The sequence below is a fragment of the Nymphalis io genome, chromosome 22 (genome assembly GCF_905147045.1).
Source record: "Nymphalis io chromosome 22, ilAglIoxx1.1, whole genome shotgun sequence".
Taxonomy (NCBI): Eukaryota; Metazoa; Arthropoda; class Insecta; order Lepidoptera; family Nymphalidae; genus Nymphalis; species Nymphalis io.
In genome coordinates, this window is record NC_065909.1 from 1,863,970 (window position 1) to 1,889,467 (window position 25,498).

The 25,498-nt window shown below is 34.7% G+C and overlaps 1 protein-coding gene across 1 annotated transcript in view; it reads right to left on the reverse strand.

Annotated features, from left to right (window-relative positions):
• Positions 1-25,498, reverse strand: part of LOC126777042 (uncharacterized) — a 234,491-nt gene that overhangs the window by 32,393 nt on the left and 176,600 nt on the right. The window contains exon 4 of the mRNA XM_050499889.1: positions 13,848-14,149. Coding sequence (XP_050355846.1) covers positions 13,848-13,887 — 40 coding nt within the window. The 5' untranslated portion in view covers positions 13,888-14,149. The remainder of the gene's footprint in view (positions 1-13,847; positions 14,150-25,498) is intronic.

Consider the following 25,498-nt stretch of genomic DNA (forward strand, 5'->3'; position numbering starts at 1 on the left):
ATAAATAAAAGCATAATGTTTCTTTAATAAGATAAATATATTTTTGCAGCACACATGTCCTGACACGGAGAAGCAACGAGGTATATACGCCGTATACGCGCCACACACACAAGAAATTGCGAGAGCGGAAGCGGAGAGAAAAAAAACTAAATCAATTCAGTAGCTTAACTTGGTGTTTTGTTAGGTACTACTTTATTACTTAACTCTAGTCTACTTTGTGTACTCATCACGTACCGCCAAGCAGCTATACTCAGTATTTTTGTTTCCCTGATTAAAGAATGAGTGAGTCAGTGTAACTACAGGCACGGGACATAGCATGAAGTAAAGGATGGCTTATATTTTTTTAATGCGTATATCGTGGCACATACGCCAGACTGTCGACCGATTTAAAAAAAAAAAAAAAAAACGTTTTCTTTGTAAACAAACAAAGACCCAGTTTTATCATGCTAACGCTACATTAATAAAGTACTTAAGTATAGTTTTCTATTAACTATCAGTTAAATGTGATTGGGTATCAACTTGACAGCTTTGGGTCAATCTTTACCGCTCAATAAAAGATAATTGCTCGTCCGTGTTCATTCATTCCCTATACTGAAGCTAATAAATGCTCAATCTATGGTGAAGATATAGTTGTTATTGTTTCGCAATTATATATATTAGTGAAGTATTTATTGAAACTTGGTCTATAATATAGTTCCAACACTTCTTATATCGAACAATCAAAACAATCATTCCAAAACGATAAATAAACATTTTCAAGGTCAAGACCTTGGAAAACACGTAAAGTCGGTCGAACCCGAACTCTTATCGGTCGTGTCGGATTGCCGTCCCATCGGATTATGAGAGTGAGGAAATAGAAAGAGCATTTTTGTTTACACACACATTTGTGTACTACAATATGATGCAGTGGATTAATCCCTCTATAGATTTGCCACTGTGATTAAAATAGGTCAGACATCAACCTCATTTATTTCTCCCCACAAACGAGACCCCATGTTAAATAAAAGCCACGTGAATCTAACTATAATTTAGGTTTAGTTTGGACATGTATTGTACATCATCGCCTCAGCTTCTTAAGTTAACTTTAGAAGTTGCTATTCCATTTGAGATAACAGTACTAACTTACGCCTTAATTTCACAATTCCTTCCGCGGTTTCGACTTGACGACGCAAATAACTCCAGGCGCGGAACGCGTTAAAGCGTGCTATGAATAAATTAACGCAGCTTCAGACAGCCCTTGGGACTCGTCTCTCTCGTTGAGATGACTACGTATATCTTTCGTCTTTTGTCTCTTGTTACTACTCTTGTAGGGTTACATTTATAAAAACCTTTACAAACAAAGCCAGATATCCTTTTCTATACTCGTTAATCCATTTGTTATATGTGCGTGTGAATTAGAGATATATATCCATCTCTTTGCTCCTTTTTAGGGTTATTTTTATACGGTTAAATACTCTTATAACGAAATCTAGGTATACTTTTTTATGTATGTATTTGCTTTCACCATGGATGGGAGTTTATGTCTCGAAGATAGAAAGCAAAACCATATGAAGTTCCGTATGTTTTGTACATTATTATTCGCTTTAAATTTTTATTTGTTGGTTATTAGTTAAACAATGCTGTCTTCTTCCTTCGAATATCAAATCAATCATGACAGAAAGAGAGATTTTTTTTTTATTAGTTTCAAGTTGTTACATTCATCGCAGTTACGCGTAAAGTTCGCGCGTTACATAATAAATCGCATTTCCTGAAAATTTATGATTCAAGCATCGTCGTTATAATAATTTTGTAAAGACTGAAGTTCTTTGTTTCTTTCCTGTTTTACATTTTCTTTCATGACGTAATAAAGTTTAAAGATGGACTATATCAGAACGTTCTAAGACGATATATGTATAATATATAATAACATACATAAAACCAATACGGTCGTAATTATCAAACGATTAGATGTAAGTCGTAAGTTCGATCCTGAATTTTTTTATAGAATAGGAAGGCGGACGAGCATATGGGCCACCTGATGGTAAGTGGTCACCAACACCTATATACATTGGCATTGTAAGAAATGTTAACCATCGCTTACATCGCCAATGTGCGACCAACCTTGGGAACTTAGGTTCTATGTCCCTTATGCCTGTGATTACACTGGCTCAGTCACCCTTCAAACCGGAACACAACAATACCAAGTACTGCTGTTTTGCGGTAGAATATCTGATAAGTGGGTGATACCTACCCAGACGAGCTAACACAAAGCTACACCACCAGTAATATATATTATCGGGTTATTGTCGGTCTCACTCCTAACACAATTAGTACAATTAATTGGAAAGGTAATTAGGAATATTCGTAATGTAACAAAAAACCAACTAACGGACACTATTGACTCCATTAGTTTTAATGCTTTAGCAAAATAGAGATAGCAATGTTTACTAAAAGCACATATATATATATAGCTGACCACAATATATCATCCAGTATTCCCTTTGATCTTTGCCTTAAGAACCGAGATAGCTTACTGAATAGAGCATGTGTAACCGCTAGATCGTCGATTTAAAACACAACCAGAACCAATATTTATTTTTGCTTAATTTGTGTTCATAATTCAAATTAACTATAAAGACTTCGCAAGCAAACTTATGAAAATATTTGTGTCCAAATCGCCCTGATGCAGCGTGGTCGTGTATTCTCTTACCTTCTTAAGTGAAGAATTTACCTAGCAGTGGTGCGAACTGGTAATTTACAGACACGATTATTTTGTTTAAGCTTTTTAAAATATATATAGAAAGCACTACAATGGACATTGAAAACGTTATTAATGATTCAGAAAACTCTCACAAAAAGTCATTTTGAGTAATCTTTTGGAGAATAATTATAAAGAACAACATACAAATGTCACATGGCTAGTAAAAGGTTACTTTTACTAGCCACTACGATATTATCCACTATGCTGCTCAATTGATAGTTAGTGGAAATATATCGACTGTTCCAAGTAGGAGATGCTAAAAGATACACTTTGGCTGAATTTAATTTGACATACTCGTCAGGTTTCCTCACGATTCCTCACGATGAAGTCTCCATTAAGTATAGCAAATTGTGTTTGAAGGCTCGGACGTATTTCTTGCATAGTTTTTGCCGGCTTAGCGAATGTATAGCCGTACTTTAGCCGTAACATATTAATTGCAGCATTTCTGGCGGCGGCAGTGCAATGAATACATTAGTGAGCCATGTTACCTCCCCAGAGACCGATCTCGCTGCTCTAGTGATGTGAGATTTTTTTAAGACTTCATTTTTTAAATCGATAATTCAAATAAAATTCCGAAGTGTACACTTAGATTGCCACTGAGCAGACTTCAATTATTTGTAAAAAATATTCATATCAGTAAAGCCTTTCTCTCTTTCTTTCTGAATACATATCTGACAAAAATTCGTGGATTGAATGATTGTTGGATCTCGTGCAGGAACTAAGTGTATTATTTATAAAAAAATGTTTTTAAATAAACCGGTGTATATATGAATAAAAATATTTTTATTTGATTTGAACATCTTATCTCATTCGGTTCCCACATTTTCTTTTGTGCTTATTGTTTATCGTTTCACAAATCGGATTTTTTTTAATTGTCAGTTTAAGATTCTAAATAGATTGCATGTGATGTATTATAATGCGGAGCTTTCGATAAGCTCTCATGTTTGTGTTTCGCTCTCTCATCAAATCGGTACTGCTACTTGCATTGATGTCTTAGCTCGTAGAGCTAAACCGTAGTCCGGAGAGAGTTTAGCAAGGAACCAAAAGCTTTCCTAGACAATGTATTTTAAGCGCTACAAGATTGCAGAATCCGAACTGAGATTTCTTGACATAAAAAAACCTAGTAATATTCCTGTTTTTAAATAACAAGCTCGACTAGTATTAAGGACGTCAATAGCTGAATCGAACCTGCGGGTTTGATATCGATAGGCAACCGGTATACCACGTTACAATTGACGTTTTGCTTTTACACTTTACTCATCAGGTTGAGTTGGAATTTTGTACTTTTGTTCGGACGTGCTTAAAAAGTTTTCACGTTTATGCGTGCTAATCTATACTAATATTATAAATACGAAGATAACTCTTTGTGTCTCCTACGCTTTTAGAGCTATGAAATTTGATATGAAACATGCTTGAACCCCAAAGACCCCCCCCCTCCGGCATTCGCAAGCAACGCCGCGGGCGAAAACTAATTTGCATAATATGCAAAAATCATCTGCCTCGTTAGTTGAGTAGCTAGCATATAATTAAGACTGCAGTTTCAGAGGTCACGGATTCAACCCCTGGGTTAAGCCATTAAAAATGTATTAGGTTGGCGCTGCTACGATCGCTCTACGCCGTCATTACTTTTGAGTGTGAAGCGTTAGTATCAGTAACCATTATATTATTCGAATAAATATTATATTTTTCAAAGACATAAAGTATCGGAAATTTTTATATATTAATTTATATTAAAATGTTTCTCGCGTGTGAAAGGGAAGAAAAATGTTACGTATCTATGTACTTTTCTATACCCATGATAACGTGTATCCAAAATTTCAGTAAAAACAAATAAACCAACAAACTCACTTTCGTATTTATAATAATAATGATATTAAGCAATAGCTATATTTTATTAATATTTAATCAGTCGATACATTTAAAATTACCCTGGTTACAAATTTGTAATTTCTTCAGCATATAACATTAAAAAATAAATAATATCTATTTGTATACAATATGTACATATTTTTTATAATTAAAAAAAATCATAGTAAAAAAAAAGTTACCGTCAAAATCGACACGTCACGTTTCTCTCGCTTGAAGTTGCAATGAATAAATAAGATGCCCCGGGCTACATCCCAGGGGTTCGCTTTCATTCATCTGTACCACAGATTGAAACCCACATAGCTTGGTGGAAAGCTGATAAGGGAGAAGAATATACATATAACCTGTGCCATCTAGAATCTTCTATGCATCTATTTCTGACGTAGAGTGCAACGTTTCTTTATATAACGTTGGGACTGTATTTATAACTTTTATTAAAATCATAAGGTAAATAACTTAGTATAAGTGTAATGTTCACCCTTTAACACAAGGCGTAAGATCGTTATTAAATATTAAATAATACATATTATATTTTATATATCAGCTCGCTTTGCACACACACCGTCTTCATTTCGCGCCAATTCCAACATATATTCTATTTTCCCGCGCTCCGCGATGTCATCCGAGATGACAGATGGATAGATACACAGATAATATATATTCATATTAAAAAATAATAATTAATACATTATTGTAGATGTGTGTACACTAGAATAAGATTTTAATTAAACGCATTAAAAGTGGAGTCCGTATTCGTTGAATTTTAAAGTGAGATATAAATACATAAGAATATAAAATTCACGCTTGTCACGTTTCCGCCAACTAGCTTTAATCGAGTTTTAAAGTCGAATAAGCTTCAAGCCTTCTCCTCACCTTAATTCAACAGTAGGACTGTTTATAAATACATATGTAAAATATATACTTTTTATCAAATTTGCGTCATTTGAATTTTTTTACGAGTAAAAAAATTAAAACACTTCAAAATATTTTTCTCCAATGCACCCGAGGTTAATCTATTGACAAACAAGAAGCGACCGTTTGCTGGATCGGTGTTTTTTTATTATAATATCAACCGTGACAGCTGTCGCATTGGCTGACGTCCAAGGAGTTTTATTAAAACAAGCTTAGAATATATATTTAATGGATGCGCTGCGGAATATTATATCCGATAAGGAAATTATGGTAATGGCCGCACTGTTTTTGGCGTGGAAGAATGACCTTCTGACGGTCAAAGGTTTTTATATATGTTTAGGTATTTTTCATTATTGCAATACTAATATTATAAATGCAAAAATGAGTTTGTTTGTATGCCGACCAGCCAAGTTGGTTCAGTGGTTAGAACGCATGAATCTAAACCGATGATCGTGGGTTCAAACTCAGGCAATCACCACTGAATTTTTAATGTGCTTAATTTGTGTTTATAATTCAGGAGGCTTGATGTTGAAAGAAAACATCGCGAGGAAACCTGCATGTTTCAAATTTCACTGAAACTCTGCCAGATGTGTATTCCACGAACCCGCATTGGAGCAGCGTTTTGGAATGAGCTCCAAACCTTTTGCTCAAATAAGAAGACAAGGTTTCAACCAGGCAGTGGTTTGATTATTTGTTTGTTACGCTTTCACATTTTAACTACTCAATTAATGATCATGAAATTTTAAACACATTTTCAGGAGTATAGAAAAGAACATAGGGTACTTAAAATCGTTCGCCCCCTCACGCGAGCGAAGCCACGGGTAGAAATTAGTATACGTCCCATAAGCTATTAAACGGTTGGTTGAATGGCTAATTACACCGGTCATTCAGACCGACAGCTTTCAATAGAGACAGCTCCTAAATACAGTTAACATAGTAATTAGTAACGGCCATTCATTACAATTGACAAGTCTTGCTCTGATTTCATGATCCATATATATAATATAATGGAAGGGATTTATTTATCACTATGATACATAGAAAATTTTAAGAAGAAAAGAGACGCGACACAGCATATGATAGAAGTCAAACTTAGGGTTCGAAAAAATAAGTGAAAATTTACCTTAAAATCGATCTTTGCTAAAATCCCGCCATCTGTCTCAAAGAAGCGTTTGTCCAGCAGTGGTTACCTTACCGCAAACTTAGAAGAATGCCTAATATTTTTAGATAAACATTATCTTTGATAGTTTATGAGCGCAGTTCTCATTATTAAATTGATATTAAATTAACAAATAAAAAGAAAAATTACATTGCTTATAGTATAACCTGTCTAAGGTTGACGAGCATATTGGCCACCTGATGCTAAGTGGTCACTAACGCCCAAAAACATTGGCATTGTAGGAAATGCTAACCATCCCTTATATCGCCAATGCGCCATCAAACTTGAGAAACGAAGATGTTATGTTCCTTTTGCTTGTAATTACACTGTCTTTCTCAAATCGAAACACAACAATAACAAGTATTGTTGTTTTGCGGTAGAATATCTGATGAGTGGGTGGTATCTATCCAGACGAGCTTGCACAAAGCCTTACCACCAGTATAAAAGTCTATCAGTCTTCGCGCAACGTAGCTGAGCAAGCTATTACATAACTGTATACCTCTTAACACCTTAATTGATAAAGACAAATGAAGGGACCGTTTTTACTGATTTAAAATCCCTGGATGAGAAATCCATGAGTAATACATATTATATTACATAACATTGTATTTAAAAGTAATAAAGAAAAATTAAAAAATAATGTCAATAGATTTTTTAAATTTATTAATAGGTTGTAATACTTATGCGTTTCGATTTGAAGGGTGAGTGAACCAGTGTAACTACAGGCACAAGGTACATAACATCTTAGTTCCTAAGGTTGGTGGTACATTGCCAATTACCAATTACATTGCCAAAAAGGTACATTTACCAACAGGTCATTTGACCATTTGCCAGTCCACCGCCTACATAAAAAAAGTGTATAGTTAAAAAAAGTTGTATATATATATGTATAATATATATATATATATATATATATATATATATATATATATATATATTATATATAGTAATTTATATATCTTAATTCAATTTTTTATTATTATATTATGATATGAAAATTTTGTACAATTGCTTTTTAATAAACTCACAGGGGATACAATTTGAATTGAGTATTTATTATAAAACTCATCTGCGTTTTATTGTACATTAAAATTTTATATATGTTAAAATCAATTTGCTATCATTTATGCTGTGTTATGTCTGCAAGCTGAAATAAATTTAATGGATGATTTTTTTATCAACCTCGGATTAACCTAGGCCTAACGCTTGGGTCCAAGCCAGCTAAACTTACTATAACTTCTTCGAAAAGGGGCCTCAAATATCAATATCAAATTGCCTAGAAGCCTTTGATCTCTAAGTCTAGGGCTATTTTTATATATTTTCTGTCTGCCATATAAGGTTGTAGGTTCATTCAAATCTCGACTCGGGCTTATAAATAGCCTTTTATTATTGATCTTTCCCGCTATTGTATGGCTTTTAGTGTGTAACCTTCGTAACTCAGATTGAAACTAGATTCAACCCAGGAAGCCGTGAAACCTTTAAAGGGTTCCAGGTGAAAATAAAAAAATATAACGTTTCATGGTTTCCTAATTGTTCTTTTTAACTTAAATAATTTTGATTGAGTTTAATTGTTTCCTACTAGACAATTATTGTAATTAGTTATTAATGAACAATATTTTAAAATACATTCATTAATAATTAAACATATAAAACAAAATTTTCGTCAAAAAATAATATCAGCCTACATTAATTACATAAGGGTGAAGCTGAAATGGAAGTAATGAGCTCACTTAATCCCCGAATGATTGACACCACGCAGTTCGTTTCCATTAAACGTGTGATAATTGACGGTTCGATATAGAAAAAATACAATTTTCGAGGAATTTATTCACTAAAAATTCGCCAATTTTATTATATTAGGTCCTTACATATGAAATTAGCGTTTTGTTGTACTGACCACTTTGATCTGAAATATTAATTTATAAATTCATTTAGCTGGTACATTTGAGTTTTGAAAACAGTCATTCATTTGTTTTTTCCTCATTATTTTTTCTTTGATGTCGCTTATTACCGCACAATGGAAAACATGAAATATCGGTATATTTACGAGTGCGAGTTCTACCGTGGCACCAGTGCTGCAGAAACAACTCGAAGGATTAATGATGTGTACAGCGCTGGTGTCGCAAAAGAAAGCACGGTACGTTTTTGGTTTCAACTTTTCGTTCTGGAATTTTCGACCTTCATAACCAACCCCGTGGACGGCCGGAGACTAAAGTAAAAAATGAAGAATTAAAGGCTATTGTGGAAGCGGATCCATCACAAAACACTTCAGAGATAGCTGCAGGCTTCGGGGTAAGTGATAAAACTGTATTAAACTACTTGAAGCAAATCGGGAAAGTAAAAAAACTTGAACGATGGGTACCTCATGAATTGAATAAATCGAACTTGCAAACACGCGTCGAGTGCTGTGTTACTTTGCTTAACCAACACAATAATGAAGTAATTTTAAATCGAATCATTACTTGTGATGAAAAGTGGATACTGTACGATAATCGGAAGCGCTCGTCGCAATGGCTGAACCCTGGAGTCCCAGCCAAATTCTGCCCTAAACGAAAATTGAGTCAGAAAAAGTTATTTGTGAGTGTTTGGTGAACTAGCGCCGGTGTCGTTCACTACAACTTTCTAAAATCTGGCCAAACGATTACGGCAGATAACAGTTGTCAGCAACCGCAAACCATGAAGGAAGAACAAGCTGTTAAACAACCGAGATGGTCAAACGCTCTAGGCCACTGCTGCTTCACGACAACGCAAGACCACACACTGCACAATAAACAACCACTAAGTTAGATGAGCTACAATTGGAATGTCTGCGACATCCACCGTACTCCCCGACCTTGCTCCAACAGATTACCATTTTTTCCGGAATTTGGACAACTTCTTACAAGAAAAATTGACTATATTCCTCCCGTACAAAACGCCAATTTCATATGTGAGAACCTAATATTTACTATTATAGTTATAATTTACGACATATTTAATATGTGTAAGCCTAAAAATTATTTACATTGAAGCCTTATTTACAATAATAACTTATTTACAATAAAAAATAAAAAAATAAAAATAGTTATTGTACAAATCGTGCTTTGTGCTTTAAGTCCTACTGGCTTTGTGTAGTGTCATAATATGGGGAAGCAAATACTAAGACTCTATTGAAAAGAGGATAGCTGTCTCCAGCGCACCCATCTCAGCTTATGACGTTGTCGGAATGCAGCGACACTATGCGGAGCACGTGCGTTCGTCACGTCCGCAGACGTGGCCAGCTGTGGACTTCGTATCCGCAAGCGGTATAAGTGTTGTATATAGATCTCATAAGGCAATATAGTGATTCAATCTTTTATCATATTGTGGACAATTTACTTGACAATTAGTGTAAATACTCCGTTTCCGAGCACGTTATTTCTAACACTGGGTCACAATAAGCCAAATGCATCCAAATAAACACTTTTAATTTTGTTTGATTAATAAAACAAACTTAATACTATCAAGATTTGACAATATTTTTTATTTATTATAAAAGCATTTTAATACTTATTCTGTAGGATAATACAGATAAATATAAACTCATGGACAAAGGATATCTCATCTTACAAAGGCGTGGAACTCATTCAACCACCGATTACGAGAGGAATTATAACACAAATTATCCTTAAATAGTTCTGCCCGTGGCTTACCCCCATGTGAGAGTAGAAGTGTGATGTATCCTGTATGCAAAATTTCATGATGATCGGTACAGTAGTACCGATAAGTTAATACTTGTAACAAACAAACACACATTCGCGCTTATACATAACATTACCACAAGACAATCCTTTTTAGTAAGGTTAACTCAATAATACCATTTGCCATCTCGCCATACATTTTTTTTTTATATTTGCCGGGAGGGCTTGACTCTACTCCACCTGATGGTAAAATCGGGAAGAATGTTCTGCATTAGCCGCCCCCGCCTTGCCGGCCCGCAAGATGCCTCTTCACGCCTCGTTTGAAGGAAACCGTATTAGGAAACCGAAAAAGGAGGGAAACAGGTGAGCTGGTAGGGAATTACATTTTTTGGAAGTGCGAAAAAGGTGCTTATCACTAAGCATGAAATTTTTAGCTGTCAACGCTTGGATGATATGCAAGACATAAATTGTGGTAAAGACAAAACGGCGTGACTGTAAGGCCGTCATAGATTTAGACTATTAAATTTGAGATGAGAGTGTTAGCAGACTTTTTATTGTTATGTCACTGGCGGAACGTCAAACGGGCAGCCATATATCGTTGTTGGGCGTCATCGACGGATCGCCGTTAATTTTAATTACGTTTGAATTATAATATGCGATATATATATATATATATATATATATATATATGTATATGTATAAGAGCCGAGACTAAGCATGAAATTTTTAGCTGTCAACGCTTGGATGATATGCAAGACATAAATTGTGGTAAAGACAAAACGGCGTGACTGTAAGGCCGTCATAGATTTAGACTATTAAATTTGAGATGAGAGTGTTAGCAGACTTTTTATTGTTATGTCACTGGCGGAACGTCAAACGGGCAGCCATATATCGTTGTTGGGCGTCATCGACGGATCGCCGTTAATTTTAATTACGTTTGAATTATAATATGCGATATATATATATATATATATATATATATATATATATGTATATGTATAAGAGCCGAGATGGCCAAGTGGTAAGAACGCGTGAATTTTAACCGATGATCGTGGGTTCAAACCCGGACAAGCACAACTGAACTTTCATGTGCTTAATTTTTAATTATAATTCATCTCGTGCTTTACGGTCAAGGAAAACATCGCGAAGAAACCTGCATGTGTCTAATTTCACTGAAATTCTGCCACATGTGTATTCCACCAACCCGCATTGGTGCAGCGTGGTGAAATAAGCTCCAAACCTTCTCCTCAAAAGGGAGAGGAGGCCTTTAGCCCAGCAGTGGGACATTCTCAGGATGTTGCGGATGTATATATACCTATATTTACGTAATTTTTCTACCGATACGCCGAATGACATAAATACATTTACTTATAATAACGTTTTCCATCAGTGTCGTTTCTTAGAATGTATTTTCAACTCAAGTTTTATCAAATCATAAATATATATGTATATAAATAATAAATGCTGTTTATCTCTATAATTACTGCCATACTTTACTTTCAAATTCCCAAATTAAACTTGAATAATTCGAAAAAAATATACAGCAAGCCATTCCGATGTGTATTATCTGTCTTCGGTAAAATACCGTTATATCTCGTAAATAATATCGCGAACGGAATAAATGACTTGAAAAGAAAATTCGAATAATTTTTCCGAATTTCCTCTGCGTATGATTGATGAGGTATTCGACAGACTTATTTCTTATTTTGATATTCTGTAGAAGATTATTGTATACATGAGAGGTATTATTGTATTTTTGTCTGGCAAATACGCGAGCTGACTGAGTGGTCACTACCGCCTATTATATAGATAATATAACTAAGAAAGCACAGCCATGTACAGCCTTGAAAACTAAGACATTATCAAACCGGAACACAACACTAAATATTACTGATTAGCGGTATACTATGTGATGAGTGGGTGGTACCCAATAGATACAAAAAGCCCTACCACCAAGAAACTTGATAGAAATAGGGTCAGAGGTCGTTGAACCTTTTCTCGGAATTCGAATAATGTAGTAAAAATACACTACTAACGATGTGACTTATGACGTATTTATATTCAAAACCTAAATATATTACGAGTATCTGTGGATTAATATTTATTTTAAACCACATCTTTGTAAATATAAAAAATAATAAGTAATAGGTACCATTATACTTCATCATCATCATCATCACCCTTTTATACTTATACTTAGCATTATACTTATTATTATTATTACTATTATACTTAGCAGTGAATAAATTCAAAGCTCTTGTTAAAAATATTAATATATATTTATAATTGACGAGCCGGTTGGCGTGGTTGGTAGATACTTTCCTTTCACACCGAATGTTGTGGGTTCGATTCCCACACACGACAGACATTTGTGTGCATGAACATGTCTGTTTGTCCCGAGTCTGGGTGTAATTATCTATATAAGCATGTATTTACAAAAGAAAAGTAGTATAAGTAGTATATAAGTTGTCTGGTTTCCATAGTACAAGCTCTGCTTAGTTTGGATCAGATGGCCGTGTGTGAATAATGTCCCAGGATATTATTATTATAAGGAATATTATTCTGTACAAGAATGTCACTACATATTATGAAATAAAGACCCTCCGCCGCGTCTGTCTGCCTGTTTGCGATTTCTAAAACTACAGGATTGTTACCAATGAACGAAGTGGATATCGAGGAATATATATCGAGGATTGTTGAAAATGTCGAAAACAATCATGCTGAATGGGAGTGTTACTGGATAGTATTCATTGATTTGTTATAGTTTAATTATTGTATGGTATACTGATTTTGCGAAATTCCAAAATAAAAGGACCAACTGAAATAATTTCATGACATATAATTACTGAATTTATATTTTTTTTTTTCAGCCTTTTGCCGTCCACTGCTGGACGAAAGCCTCCCCCATAGAACGCCAACCATCCCAACCAACGAATTTATATATTATATTTTTAATAATATTTTTTCGATTCAAGGTAATTATAGAAAGATGATTATTATTTTACTGTTCAAACATAAATATTTCACTTTTATACATATTTTACAGATTTTACTCGTAAAAGCGGTAGTTTGCCCGCAGTCACGTGCTGAATTAATAAAATAAATTATTATTTCGTATGATCGTGGTCGAAATATATAACATGTATATTGTGTATTTCAATTGTTTTTCATAAAATTGATCTTGGAGTGAACAATGAAATTATACTTTATGTAACGACACATAAAAACGTTAATCACAAAAACTGGCGACATGCATAACGTCGTTCGTTCCAGTGCTGTGACGTCACATTTGGTGACCATTCTTTCCGTTTGTCTTCACGACGCTAGAGTAACATAGATTCTATATATTAGTAGTAGATTCACGATCGTAGGAAGAATTCTAACCTCATAATATTGTCAATGTGTCGCAATGTAAATTCAGCCATGCGTGTCAGTCCAAAAGGTTGATACTCATTTTGGTACTTTAAAAAGATAAGTCCTTCTACAATTAAAGAAAAATATATTAACTTACCAAGTGCCAAATACAGCACAAGTACTGCCGGCGATGTCATTGACCTGCCGGCCAGGAGGGCCACCCGCCCGCATTCGCAACGGTGACCACATCAATACCACATCCCACTTTGCACCACGTAACTAGCACTTCACTTTTCACTGCCTCTGATAACGAATTATATAGGCCATGGATTTTAAATAATCTGGATAAATCCGGTTACTTGATTAATAAACGTTTTTAATAAATTTAATAGTCTATTTTAAATGTAGATGAACACAGTTTTAACTATTTATCGATAAATTCACTGTTCCGACTGTTATCTGAAACAAAGAAAAAAATCCATTAATTTATTGAAAAAAAGACAATGCTCAACGTAGTCTGTTTTCAAATAATCATTAACGTTTAAACTCGAGTACAAACATATGTAAACTTTTATTTTGTTTCGTATTCTTTTGTTTTAATATTTAATCGTTTTTTTTTCAATATATTTTGTTAAAACAGACAAAAAATCTATAAATATAGTATTTTTATAGTTATATTTGAATATTTTGGTCTTCACTGCTGTTGAAAATAAACTTTTGTTTATTTCTAATTGAGACGATTTATCTTAGATCTTAGTAATATCAAAATTAAAATATACTTTATTCAAGTAGACATTTAGAAGCACTTTTGAATCATGTAACAGACTTAACTTGAACGTAAAGTTACTAACGCTTAAAAAACTAGATTCTACCTAAAAATACTTCATGTTCTTATGTGTGTAATCAATTCAATTCAATATAGAAATATTTACACATTATAAGTTACATATGTGCCCTACAATCTGCCGTATATAAAACTAAATAATTAAAATGTATATATGTTAGAGATAATAAATTTGAGCGGGTATATGACGTCACTTATTTTATTAGAATAGCGACACCACACAACGTGATTGATGTCTTACGGGTTGTCGGTTTTCAGATTTCAAGTTGTAAAAATATAAGACGGGTGCCTATTTTATTGTACAGCCGACTGATGGAAATATAAAAATATAATGGTGTATCTGTCAGTAGAGCGTGTCATCGTTTGTCAAGTGACACTCTTCGTATCTTGGTCTCTTGCTCTCAGGACAGCGCCAGCGCCGGACGTGCGCACTGACTGATTTAATAAAATCAACATTTAGATGACAATCCATTTGAATCCGCTACATATATATGTAAATTACAAAATGTCATAGTTTAAAAATAAATAAAATATTATATAATTATAATATATAATTATATGTTATATACTAAGTCCGTAATTTCTAATTTTATTAAAAAGGTCTATTATAAATTTGCGACATTGTAAGGAAACTTGCATGTATTATATGAAATTCTGTCTCATGCGTCCACTAAGTAGATATTCACATGGTCCTCGATCGGAGTAGAGTGAGATTAACTTCAGCGCCCTTTGATCGAAGCTTAACTTCACATGAATTGCATGTCGATTAGTGATATATATAAATTATATATTACGCTTATATTTCACTGGAAATTGTCGCTTTTCTCATTGTGCCCTGAGACTGGCGCTGGTGGTTGCTTGAAATTGATTCGTCACTACTCGAGGTTAACTGGTGTAAAATATTCGAAAATTAAATTAAAACTTCTAAATATAATTTCTAAATGGTTCATTAACAACATTATTCATTGACATCGACAATTAAATTTCATTAATTTTAAATATATAATGTGACATCTTCGTAGTTCAAAGAACACGCTCCACGTAGCGATAAAAATTTGCGCTGACACTCCGGATTCCGCCCACTCGAATGGAGAGCCATTACATTCAGACGTTACTGACATATTTTGTATGTGTTTTTTTTTTATTAAAGTGAAAATATTATAACGAATGTTATACATACATTTTCGTACTAATGAAGTCGTTATTTCCGTTTTAATTAATAACGTCTGTTCGCGTTTTTTAAGAATTATTTTTTAGTTATAAAGATCATGTTTGAATTATTTTGAATGTACAGTAACAATAACAGCCTGTGAATGTGTCACTGCTGGGCTGAGGCCTCATCTCCCTTTTTGAGAAGGTATGGAGCTTATTCCACCACGCTGTTTCAATGCGGTTTGGTGGAATACACATGTGGCAGATTTTTAGTGAAATTAGAGACATGCAGGTTTCCTCACGATGTTTTTCTTCACCGTCAAGCACGAGATGAATTATAAGCACAAATTAAGCACATGAAAATTCAGTGGTTCTTTGATTCATTGGTGCGGGTTGCGTGAACCCGCGATCATCGGTTAAGTTTCACGCGTTCTAACCACTGGGCCATCTCGGCATTTTAAATGTATCGCAATTTAAAGCAGGATATAATTATCAGATGGTCCATTCGCCCGTTTGTCTAGATCACATAGTGATATTATTTTATTAATACAAATAATAAAAAGTTAAAAAAGATAATTTGTATATATTTATATGATGTATGTGAAGATATATATTTACAAAACTAAAATAATCAAATCTCACAACGGACACTAGCGAACAACACCCGATTATATAGTGTTCAAGTGACCATAGTTGCATTTATTTCGTAATTATAATAATCTTCTCCAAACCGATTTCGGCCACGGCGGCCAATCACCGGGCTGCTACTGAGATTTTTCTGTTGGAGTCTGGAAGTTTGAAGTATGTAAAGCCGTTGATCCTGCGTCTGAACTCTTTCCGGTCGTGTCGGATTGCCGTCCCGAAATCGCTCTGGAGGACATTATTCCTAACTATAATACTCTGACTAGACCAGGTTTGTCAGGCGTTTAAAAAACAAAAGCCGCTTTAAATTCGACCACACTCAGAAAGACATATTTTTTATCGGCAGGCCTACATTTTTCATTTAATTTTGCGATATTTCACAAAGTTTCAATTCTTCAAGCGCTTGTGCGCTACGTGTTCAATGTCAACAAACAAAAAACCTGTCGGTCAGACCAGACATGTAAATATTTGACATGACCGTAAAAAGCCATTATAGCCCGGGATTTGATTGCATAACTTAATGATCTGAAGAACAAGCAAGCCTGCCTAGATAAGTACTACCACTCATCAGATATTCTACCGCTCAAAAGTAATACTTAATATTGTTGTTTAAACGGTGAGTGATTCATGGTAACTACAAAAACAAGGGACATGACATCTTAGATCCCAAGGTCGGTGGCGCATTGGATATGTAAATATTGATGTTCCTTACAGCGCCAATCTCTCGATCAGTCGATTTGTCCGTCCACCTACAAATTTTATAAAAAATAATCTAGCTATTGCACAAACGAGGCAGTGACTTATGTAAACATTATAAATAATATGGTTCTTTGCATTCCCTATGATATTAAATGAAACCTTAATGTAGTGGTATAATTTCAGCTCACGTAGTTACTTCCTATTAACGCTGTTGTGAAACTTCAGCTAACATTTATAGACACAATATTATCATACCCACGCAATTACACTATATATTAACTATGTTTACAGTAATTATAATTTAATAAATATATTCATAATTTATATTATGATAACTTGCACTAATATTTTAATAAATTTATTACATTAAAAATTATTTTAATTAAATAAAAGAATCTAAAGCATCACGTTTAATTTCCGAAAAGAATAGAAGCGCTATTCAGAAAAAGAGATGGCCAGTTACTGGCGCAAGTAAATAGCACGTTCCTCACACCGCCATTAAGCTTTTTGCTGAGAGCCGACGTCACTCAGGCCACCACTTGAACGCGTGAGCGTTAGGTGTTGCTCACAAAGAAATTAAATTTAGATTTTTTTTTACACATTATTTACGCACTCATACTGAGTGCAATAGAATCGAGTTTGAGTCGTGTTTATTTAAAATAGAAGTGTCACATTTATTTATTGATCGTCAAATATTTACAATCGACGTATTCTTTATATGTTTTTGTCTCGAAGGACAGAATACAGCCGTTAATAACTTTTTAAAGTCCATATACTCGTTTGCTATTGAACATTAAAATAATATTAAAACCTTTTTATTGAATTAAAATATTTTTAGTAACAATAACATCAACTAAGTTACCTGAAAATAAAAATATATTAATCAGTGTGATATTTTTCAGATTTCTAATTAAAACATACTATATTATTTATATATAGCTACATAATCATCGCTTATCAAATATTCTTAATTCAAATAAAAACAAAGGACGTGTTGTTTTAGCCTTTGGTGTATCTCATTTTTTATTTATATAAATTTACTGGTGGTAGGGCTTTGTGCAAGATCGTCTGGGTAGGTACCACCCACTCATCAGATGTTCTACCGCAAAACAGCAATACTTGATATTGTTGTGTTCCGGTTTGAAGGGTGAGTAAGCCAGTGTAATTACAGGCACAAGGGACATAAAATCTTAGTTCCCAAGGTTGGTGGCGCATTGGCTATAAGCGATGGTTGACATTTCTTACAATGCCAATGTCTAAGGGCGTTTGGTGACCACTTACCATCAGGTGGCCCATATGCTCATCCTCCACCTTCCTATTCTATAAAAAAAATAAAAAGTTATTTTAATGTGTCTGCATGTTTATTACCAGGCATCATGACTAGATGTTTCAGGATTAAAAAAATGATCAAAAAAAAATCAAAATAGTTTATTTTACATTAAAAATATTACACCCGATAGCATAATTGTATTTCCAGTGGCATCCACACTAAGCAAGCTTGTGTCGGGGATACCTTGCTACGATTTACAGACAGCGTTCCACGGTACGGTTAATAGCTGAAACTTTTTTGTAAACTTTATAGAAAGATCGAGATATATATTGGTGATGGTAGATGATACATTTGTTTGCCACCGTTTTGACTGAATACTTCTTTATTGAGTCGAATAAAATGATTTGAATCTTGATAGTAGTGGAAACTACAGACAAACAAATGCAGTATAAGATGCACCCCGTGCACCGATTGATATTTGAAAGAAGATCATTGCTGGGCAGGCTGAATAAATAAAGAATTCATATTTTTTATGTATTATGAATTCGAACGTAAACGAGCCAATTTCAGTAAAAACAGTAAATGTAACATTTTTTACCCTTTAATTTTTTTCTTTTCCCTAATGGACGTGCCTTTATGCTTACAAAGATTCATTGCACCTTTGTTTTTATGAGCTATTACCCAAAAATGTTAAATACGATAGGTCGATGGTAAAGTGATATTGAAGGCTTTCTGTATTACGTGTTATATATTCCAGGTTACTACTGATTGATTGCATACTAGCTTCCGTCCATGGCTTCGCACGCTTGAAGTGGAGGGGGAGCAGGTCTTAGGTACCCTATGTCCTTTTTTATAACTCTGACGTGCATGCTTATTTGCATGATTATCAGTTGAGTAGATTGCTTATACAGATGTTTAAAAGATATATTATCAATCTGAAATAAAACTTTGGGATACGTGGTCTAAATTGCCATTTCCATAGACCGTTTTTGAATTCATTCTAGAGATACAAGTATATTAAAACGATTTAATACTAAAAATAAAAATAACAAACACTGATCCGTATTGCATAGACTGATAATGAATTCGAAGAAATACAAAGTGACGTTTTTGAATACGTTCTTTTAAAGCGTCGCCTTTGAAAGTTAAAAGAATCAGTGCTCAATTAATTTCCTTAGCTTTTCAAATTTCCAATAGTCCCCAGTATTCGAGAAATAGAGGAGGAAAATAAAATAAAAAGAGCGCGGCACATTTCATTGAGTTTGATATTTTAAGTTGACCCCAATACTGCTTTATACTAAGTGTTTTTCCTTAAGCGTCGCTACAGCTACAGTGCTACAAAGCTACGGAGCTACGGAGCTACAAACGGTTTATAAGCTACAAAATCTTTTGAAAGAATGAAAAACACCTTTCGTTTCTTATTATGATTATGACACATTTATGTTATTATTGAAAAATATTAATACGCAAATAATGTTCTTGTGATATAGTGTATGATAGTAAGTAGGCACCATCGGCCACAGACTTTGGCAATGTGAGAAATATTAACCATTTCTTACATCACCAATTAGTTCCCAAGCTTAGTGATGAACTTTAGGAACTAAGATCTTTAATCCGTTGTGCCAGTTACACTGGCTCACTCACCCTTCAAATCGGAAGGCAACAATACTAAATAAAGCTGGTTGACGATTCTGTTTCCCCACCTTATATCATCCACGAATCCTTACCATCTTATATATTTTTTTTTTATAGAATAGGAAGGTGGACGAGCTGATGGTAAGTGGTCACCAAACGCCCTTAGACATTGGCATTGTAAGAAATGTCAACCATCGCTTATAGCCAATGCGCCACCAACCTTGGGAACTAAGATTTTAGTCCCTTGTGGCTGTAATTACACTGGCTCACTCACCCTTCAAACCGGAACACAACAATATCAAGTATTGCTGTTTTGCGGTAGAATATCTGATGAGTGGGTGGTACCTACCCAGACGAGCTTGCACAAAGCCCTACCACCAGTATACTTAACGAACAAACGCTCGCGATTTTAAATAAGCTAACCATTGATATTCTTTATACGATAGATAGGGAGTTTTTTAATTTATCGCATTCAGACAGACAAACGCGGTTAAGGACTTTTTATATAGTATCGGTAGGCGGACGAGCATATTGGCCCGTAGACATTGGCATTGTAAAAAAATGTAACCCTTGCTTATATCGCTAATGCGCCACCAACCTCGGGAACTAAGATGTTGTGTCCCTTGTACCTGTAATTACAATGGCTCACTCACCCTTCAAACCGGAACACAACCAAGTACTGCAGTTTTGCGGTAGAATATCTGATGAGTGGGTGGTACCTACCCAGACGAGCTTGCACAATGCCGAACCACCAGTAAAACTTGGACTTTGTTTTATATTATTAATATAAAGTTTACTACTACTTTTAATAAGTAGTATTTATTTTTACTTCGTTGGTCTTAACCTACTTTGTATCCGTTATACAAATTTTTGATAAAAAAATCTTTGATTAAAAAAATACATAATAAAAAAGCTTTCCAATATCACCTCAACTTGGCAAAAGTCAATTCTCGGTAATAAATATCGATAAAATAAAATGTCAATAAAATACTTGAAATAAGGTGACGAAAACATCGAATATGGCCGATAAAAAGTTTTTATGGCGTATTTACGGTGTTTTGTTGTTCCGACTTCATCCCTGATCAGCTTTTTGTATTCATGGAAGGGATGCGTACTTATTTTATTTCATTTCCGATAGATATAAAAGACGTAGATATTCGAAATAAATATTAAGAATAGCGTTGTTTGTTTTTAAAATATAATCTTCTAAGACTTTAGTATTTTTAAATTTATAAACATAGATGCATCTGATCGCATGGGTAAGACACAATATATAAATATAAATATATAATATCACCATCAATTTTACTGTTCTATTTTCAACTTAAAAGCTGATCACAGTTATAAGAAATTCGTATATTATTATAATTTGGATGAATAATTTGGTTATTATAAAAACGCATTTACACAAATACACTCAGATTGCACGCCAAAGAATAAAGACATGCGATCGCTTCAAAAACGAGCAGGAAAGACAAAAACACAGTCGGCATAGCAACAAACGAAATGAATATGACGCTAGTTTGCAAGGAACAATAGAGGCGGTGAGCGACAACGCGAATCGCACGCGTAGCAGCGATACAAAGGCAGCACGGCACTTATACGGCTTGTGGAGGGATTTAAAACAACCTTGTTCCTTTACCATAGAATTCAAAGTTGCATCAAACACTAGCAAGAAGCGAATGCTAGTAAAAAAAAAGGCTAATTCGAAAAATAATAAAGAATACGTGAATAAAGTAAGACAGTCAATGTGTTGATCAATACAAACGGTATTTCTTTAATATGATTTTCATAAATATAATATTATTTTTTTTTATTAAAAAAAAGTAAATTGACACTGCTTACGTTTCATAATTCTTTCAAATGAAAAGTATCTATAACTTTAACAGATTAAAAAGATTTACTAAGTAAAAAAAAAATAAAGAGTAAATTGAAATGAGAACTTGATATAGTGATATCGAATTCAATATAAGTCAAATATATTTTATTATTTGTTTAGTTACTTTTTCATAATTTACTATTTTTTTATGTTACCCATTTGCCAACATCTATAGGCCAATAATTCAAACTTGGTCACTGGTGGTAGGGCTTTGTACAAGCTCGTCTTGGTAAGTACCACCCACTTATCAGATATTCTACCGCAAAACAGAAGTACTTGGTATTGTTGTGTTCCAGCTTGAAGGGTGAGTGAATCAGTGTAATTACAGGCACAAATGACATAACATCTTAGTTCCCATGTTTGTGGCGCATTGGCGAAGCAAGCGATGGTTAACATTTCTTACAATGCCAATGTCTATGGGCGTTGGTGACCACTAACCATAAGGTGGCCCATATGTTCGTCCGCCTACCGATACTATAATACGAAGATTGATAAATTTTAGAATAAATTGATTCAATTTAAAAACAAGAGTTTTTTATGTATCTGTTATTAACTGGATGTCGGTCTGAATAAATGATCATATTGATTAAGTAAAATTGGAATATATTTGAAACATTTAATTATGAAAGACAAGAAACCTCAGGCCTTACCAAAACAACGCAGTTTATAAAGTTCTTGAAGATTATACTTGTAAGGTAACCATAGGCAGTCCTCCTGAGGATAAAAAGCTCGTACTAGTTGCTTATGATGGTTTTACTGGCAAAACAAACTAGTATATAAATTCTATCCCCCTAGAAGATTATCTCAGATATTTGGTGTGTGTGTGTGTGCAAAGGTGTCCGCTCATCAGATATTCTACAAATAAACAGCATTACATTAAGTTATAAACAGTATTGTGTTACTTTTTGAAGGGTAAGAGCCAGTGTATCTACAGGCACAAGACATAACATCTTAGTTCATAAGGTTGGAAGCGCATGGCGATATAAACATAACTATACGTAACTTATTCCATAACGCTGTTCCAACGTAGGTTGGTGGACACGTGGGCGATTGTCAATCGATAGTGTATTTCATATTTAACTTAAATAGTTATCTGGTCCTTGTTAATTTTTCCATATCGATGCAAGTTATTCTTAATGAATTTTTCTTATGATTTACAACGAGATGAAGGTGAGTGACGTATTGTATTCACTGGAACAATGTTAGGTACTAGTTTTCGCTCGCGGCTTCGCCTGTGCCCCCCCCCACAGGTGTTAAGTGTAAAAAAGCAATCTTTCTTGGGGTTGAAGCTGACTTCATACCAAATTTCTCAAATTCGGTTCGGTGAATTAGGCTGTTCGGTGTGTAGATTCGTAACAGCCTGATTTGGAGCTTATTCCACTACGCTGCTCCAATGCGGATTGGTAGAATACACATGTGGCAGAATTTCAATGAAATTAGATACATGCAGGTTTCCTCACGATGTTTTCCTTTACCGTCAAGCACGAGATGAATTATAAACACAAATACATAACATAATGAATATTTTATTTTGCCTTAATATTATATCATCATCATATTTACTGGTGGTAGGGCTTTGTGCAAGCTCGTCTGGGTAGGTACCACCTACTCATCAGATATTCTACCGCAAAACAGCAATACTTGATATTGTTGTGTTCCGGTTTGAAGGGTGAGTGAGCCAGTGTAATTACAGGCACAAGGGACATAAAATCTTAGTTCCCAAGGTTGGTGGCGCATTGGCTATAAGTGATGGTTGACATTTCTTAGAATGCCAATGTCTAAGGGCGTTTGGTGACCACTTACCATCAGGTGGCCCATATGCTCGTCCACCTTCCTATTCTATAAAAAAAAAAAAATCATCATCAGCCGAAAGACGTCCACTGCTGGACAAAGGCCACCCCCAAGGATTTTCACGTTGGCCGGTCTTGCGCTGCCCGCATCCAACGGCTTCCCGCGACTCGTTCTAAGTTGTCGGTCCACCTTGTAGGGGGCCTGCCCACGCTGCGTCTTCCGGTTCATGGTCGCCACTCGAGAACCTTTCTGCCCCAGCGGCCGTCGGTTCTGCGAGCAATGTGCCCCGCCCACTGCCACTTCAATTTAGCAATTCTTCGGGCTATGTCGATTATTTTGGTTCGCCTGCGGATTTCATCATTTCTGATTCGATTTCGCAAAAAACAAAATATTATATATACACAGAAATTATTTTATGGAGTAATCTGTTTTTTAACAATGTTTCCTAAACTTAAAACAGATTGAAGGGATCTGGATGACAAACTTAAAAATAAAAGAAATTCACCCTTATTTATTGCACACAACCCCTGCGTGGGTGTATTGGTACCCTGTTTCATCCTCGATAAGGATAAAATAACACTTACTAAATCATTTTCTTTACATTATATCATCAAATATTAGAATACATTGTCCAATTTTTCTTTTTTTTTGTTGATATTACAGCAGTAAAGTGTAACAAACACCTCAGGGCTGAAATTAGGGGAGGTAAAATGGGGCTTTTGTCTCAGGGCCTAAACGAAAGCTTCCGAGTATGATTGTTTGTTTTTTTAAGAAAAATTTATGAAAGAGAAAAAAATATATACAGTACTCGTGATATTTACATATATAAATGAGTTTAAAAATAATCAATTTAAAAATATTTTCATCTGGTTCAAACATTATCCGAGGGCTTATTATTTATTGTCTTAGAGCATTAAAGCCTTTAAATCCGACCTTGTTTACGAATATCGTACACAAATTTTTACTTTTTTATCGTATATCAATATATAATTCATTTGGCTTGTGTTATATTTTGTTCGTGTTGATTTTTGATATCATGATACTTTTTTTAGTCTGTCTTTGGAGATACAATATCCGTTTTTTTATCTTGGTAGAAAAACGTTATAACGCGTTTCTCTTACGGGTTACGTTACGCGGGGGCGGGGGCGGAGAGTTTGTGGGAGTCAAGGAGACTGAGAGCGTCAGAATACCTACTAAAAAATTAACGGTACCCATTTCTTGGGGTGGAGGGGCGTCACTGGATCGCTTGCGCAAGCTGCCGTGTCAAACTTCAAGTCGAGCTCGAGGGTTTTTTTTTTTTTTTTTATATCGCCGGGAGGGCAAATGACTCTACTCCACCTGATGGTAAGTGGTAGTAGAGTCCAAACGCGACGACGGCCAGTACAGACGGGAAAAACGTTCTGCACTAGCCGCCTTCGCCTAAAGGGTTGCCTGCCTATGCATGTCTTCATTTCTGAGCTATTCCCGAGGTTCGATAAACCTCTAGCCCTCGCGACGTTTGCGGCGGGGGGAGAAGGACGTGATATCGCTGACGCGTAGTCCTCAGTCATCGGAACAATAGGTCAGTGGAAGCACTCTGCTCACGCTTTTGCTCCACAATCTCCTTCTGTGACATGAATCTCGCAGTCACCAGAAGATACAATATAAAAGGATAGGTTGCGCTGATGCCAAATTATGACCAATTACCTTAATCGATCTATAAACTGTTATATAATGTTTTCAGTATAAGGCAAAGGTTTTGTACAAACTTTGTTTGTTCTATTGCAACTTTTGCTGTTCAAGAATTTATTTAATAAATATCATTTCACGTAAGGTTTACTTCCTTATTTAATTTAATCTTCGAAATCACATGAGTCATGTCAAAATCTTAATGTACACTAACCGAGCAGACTGGAG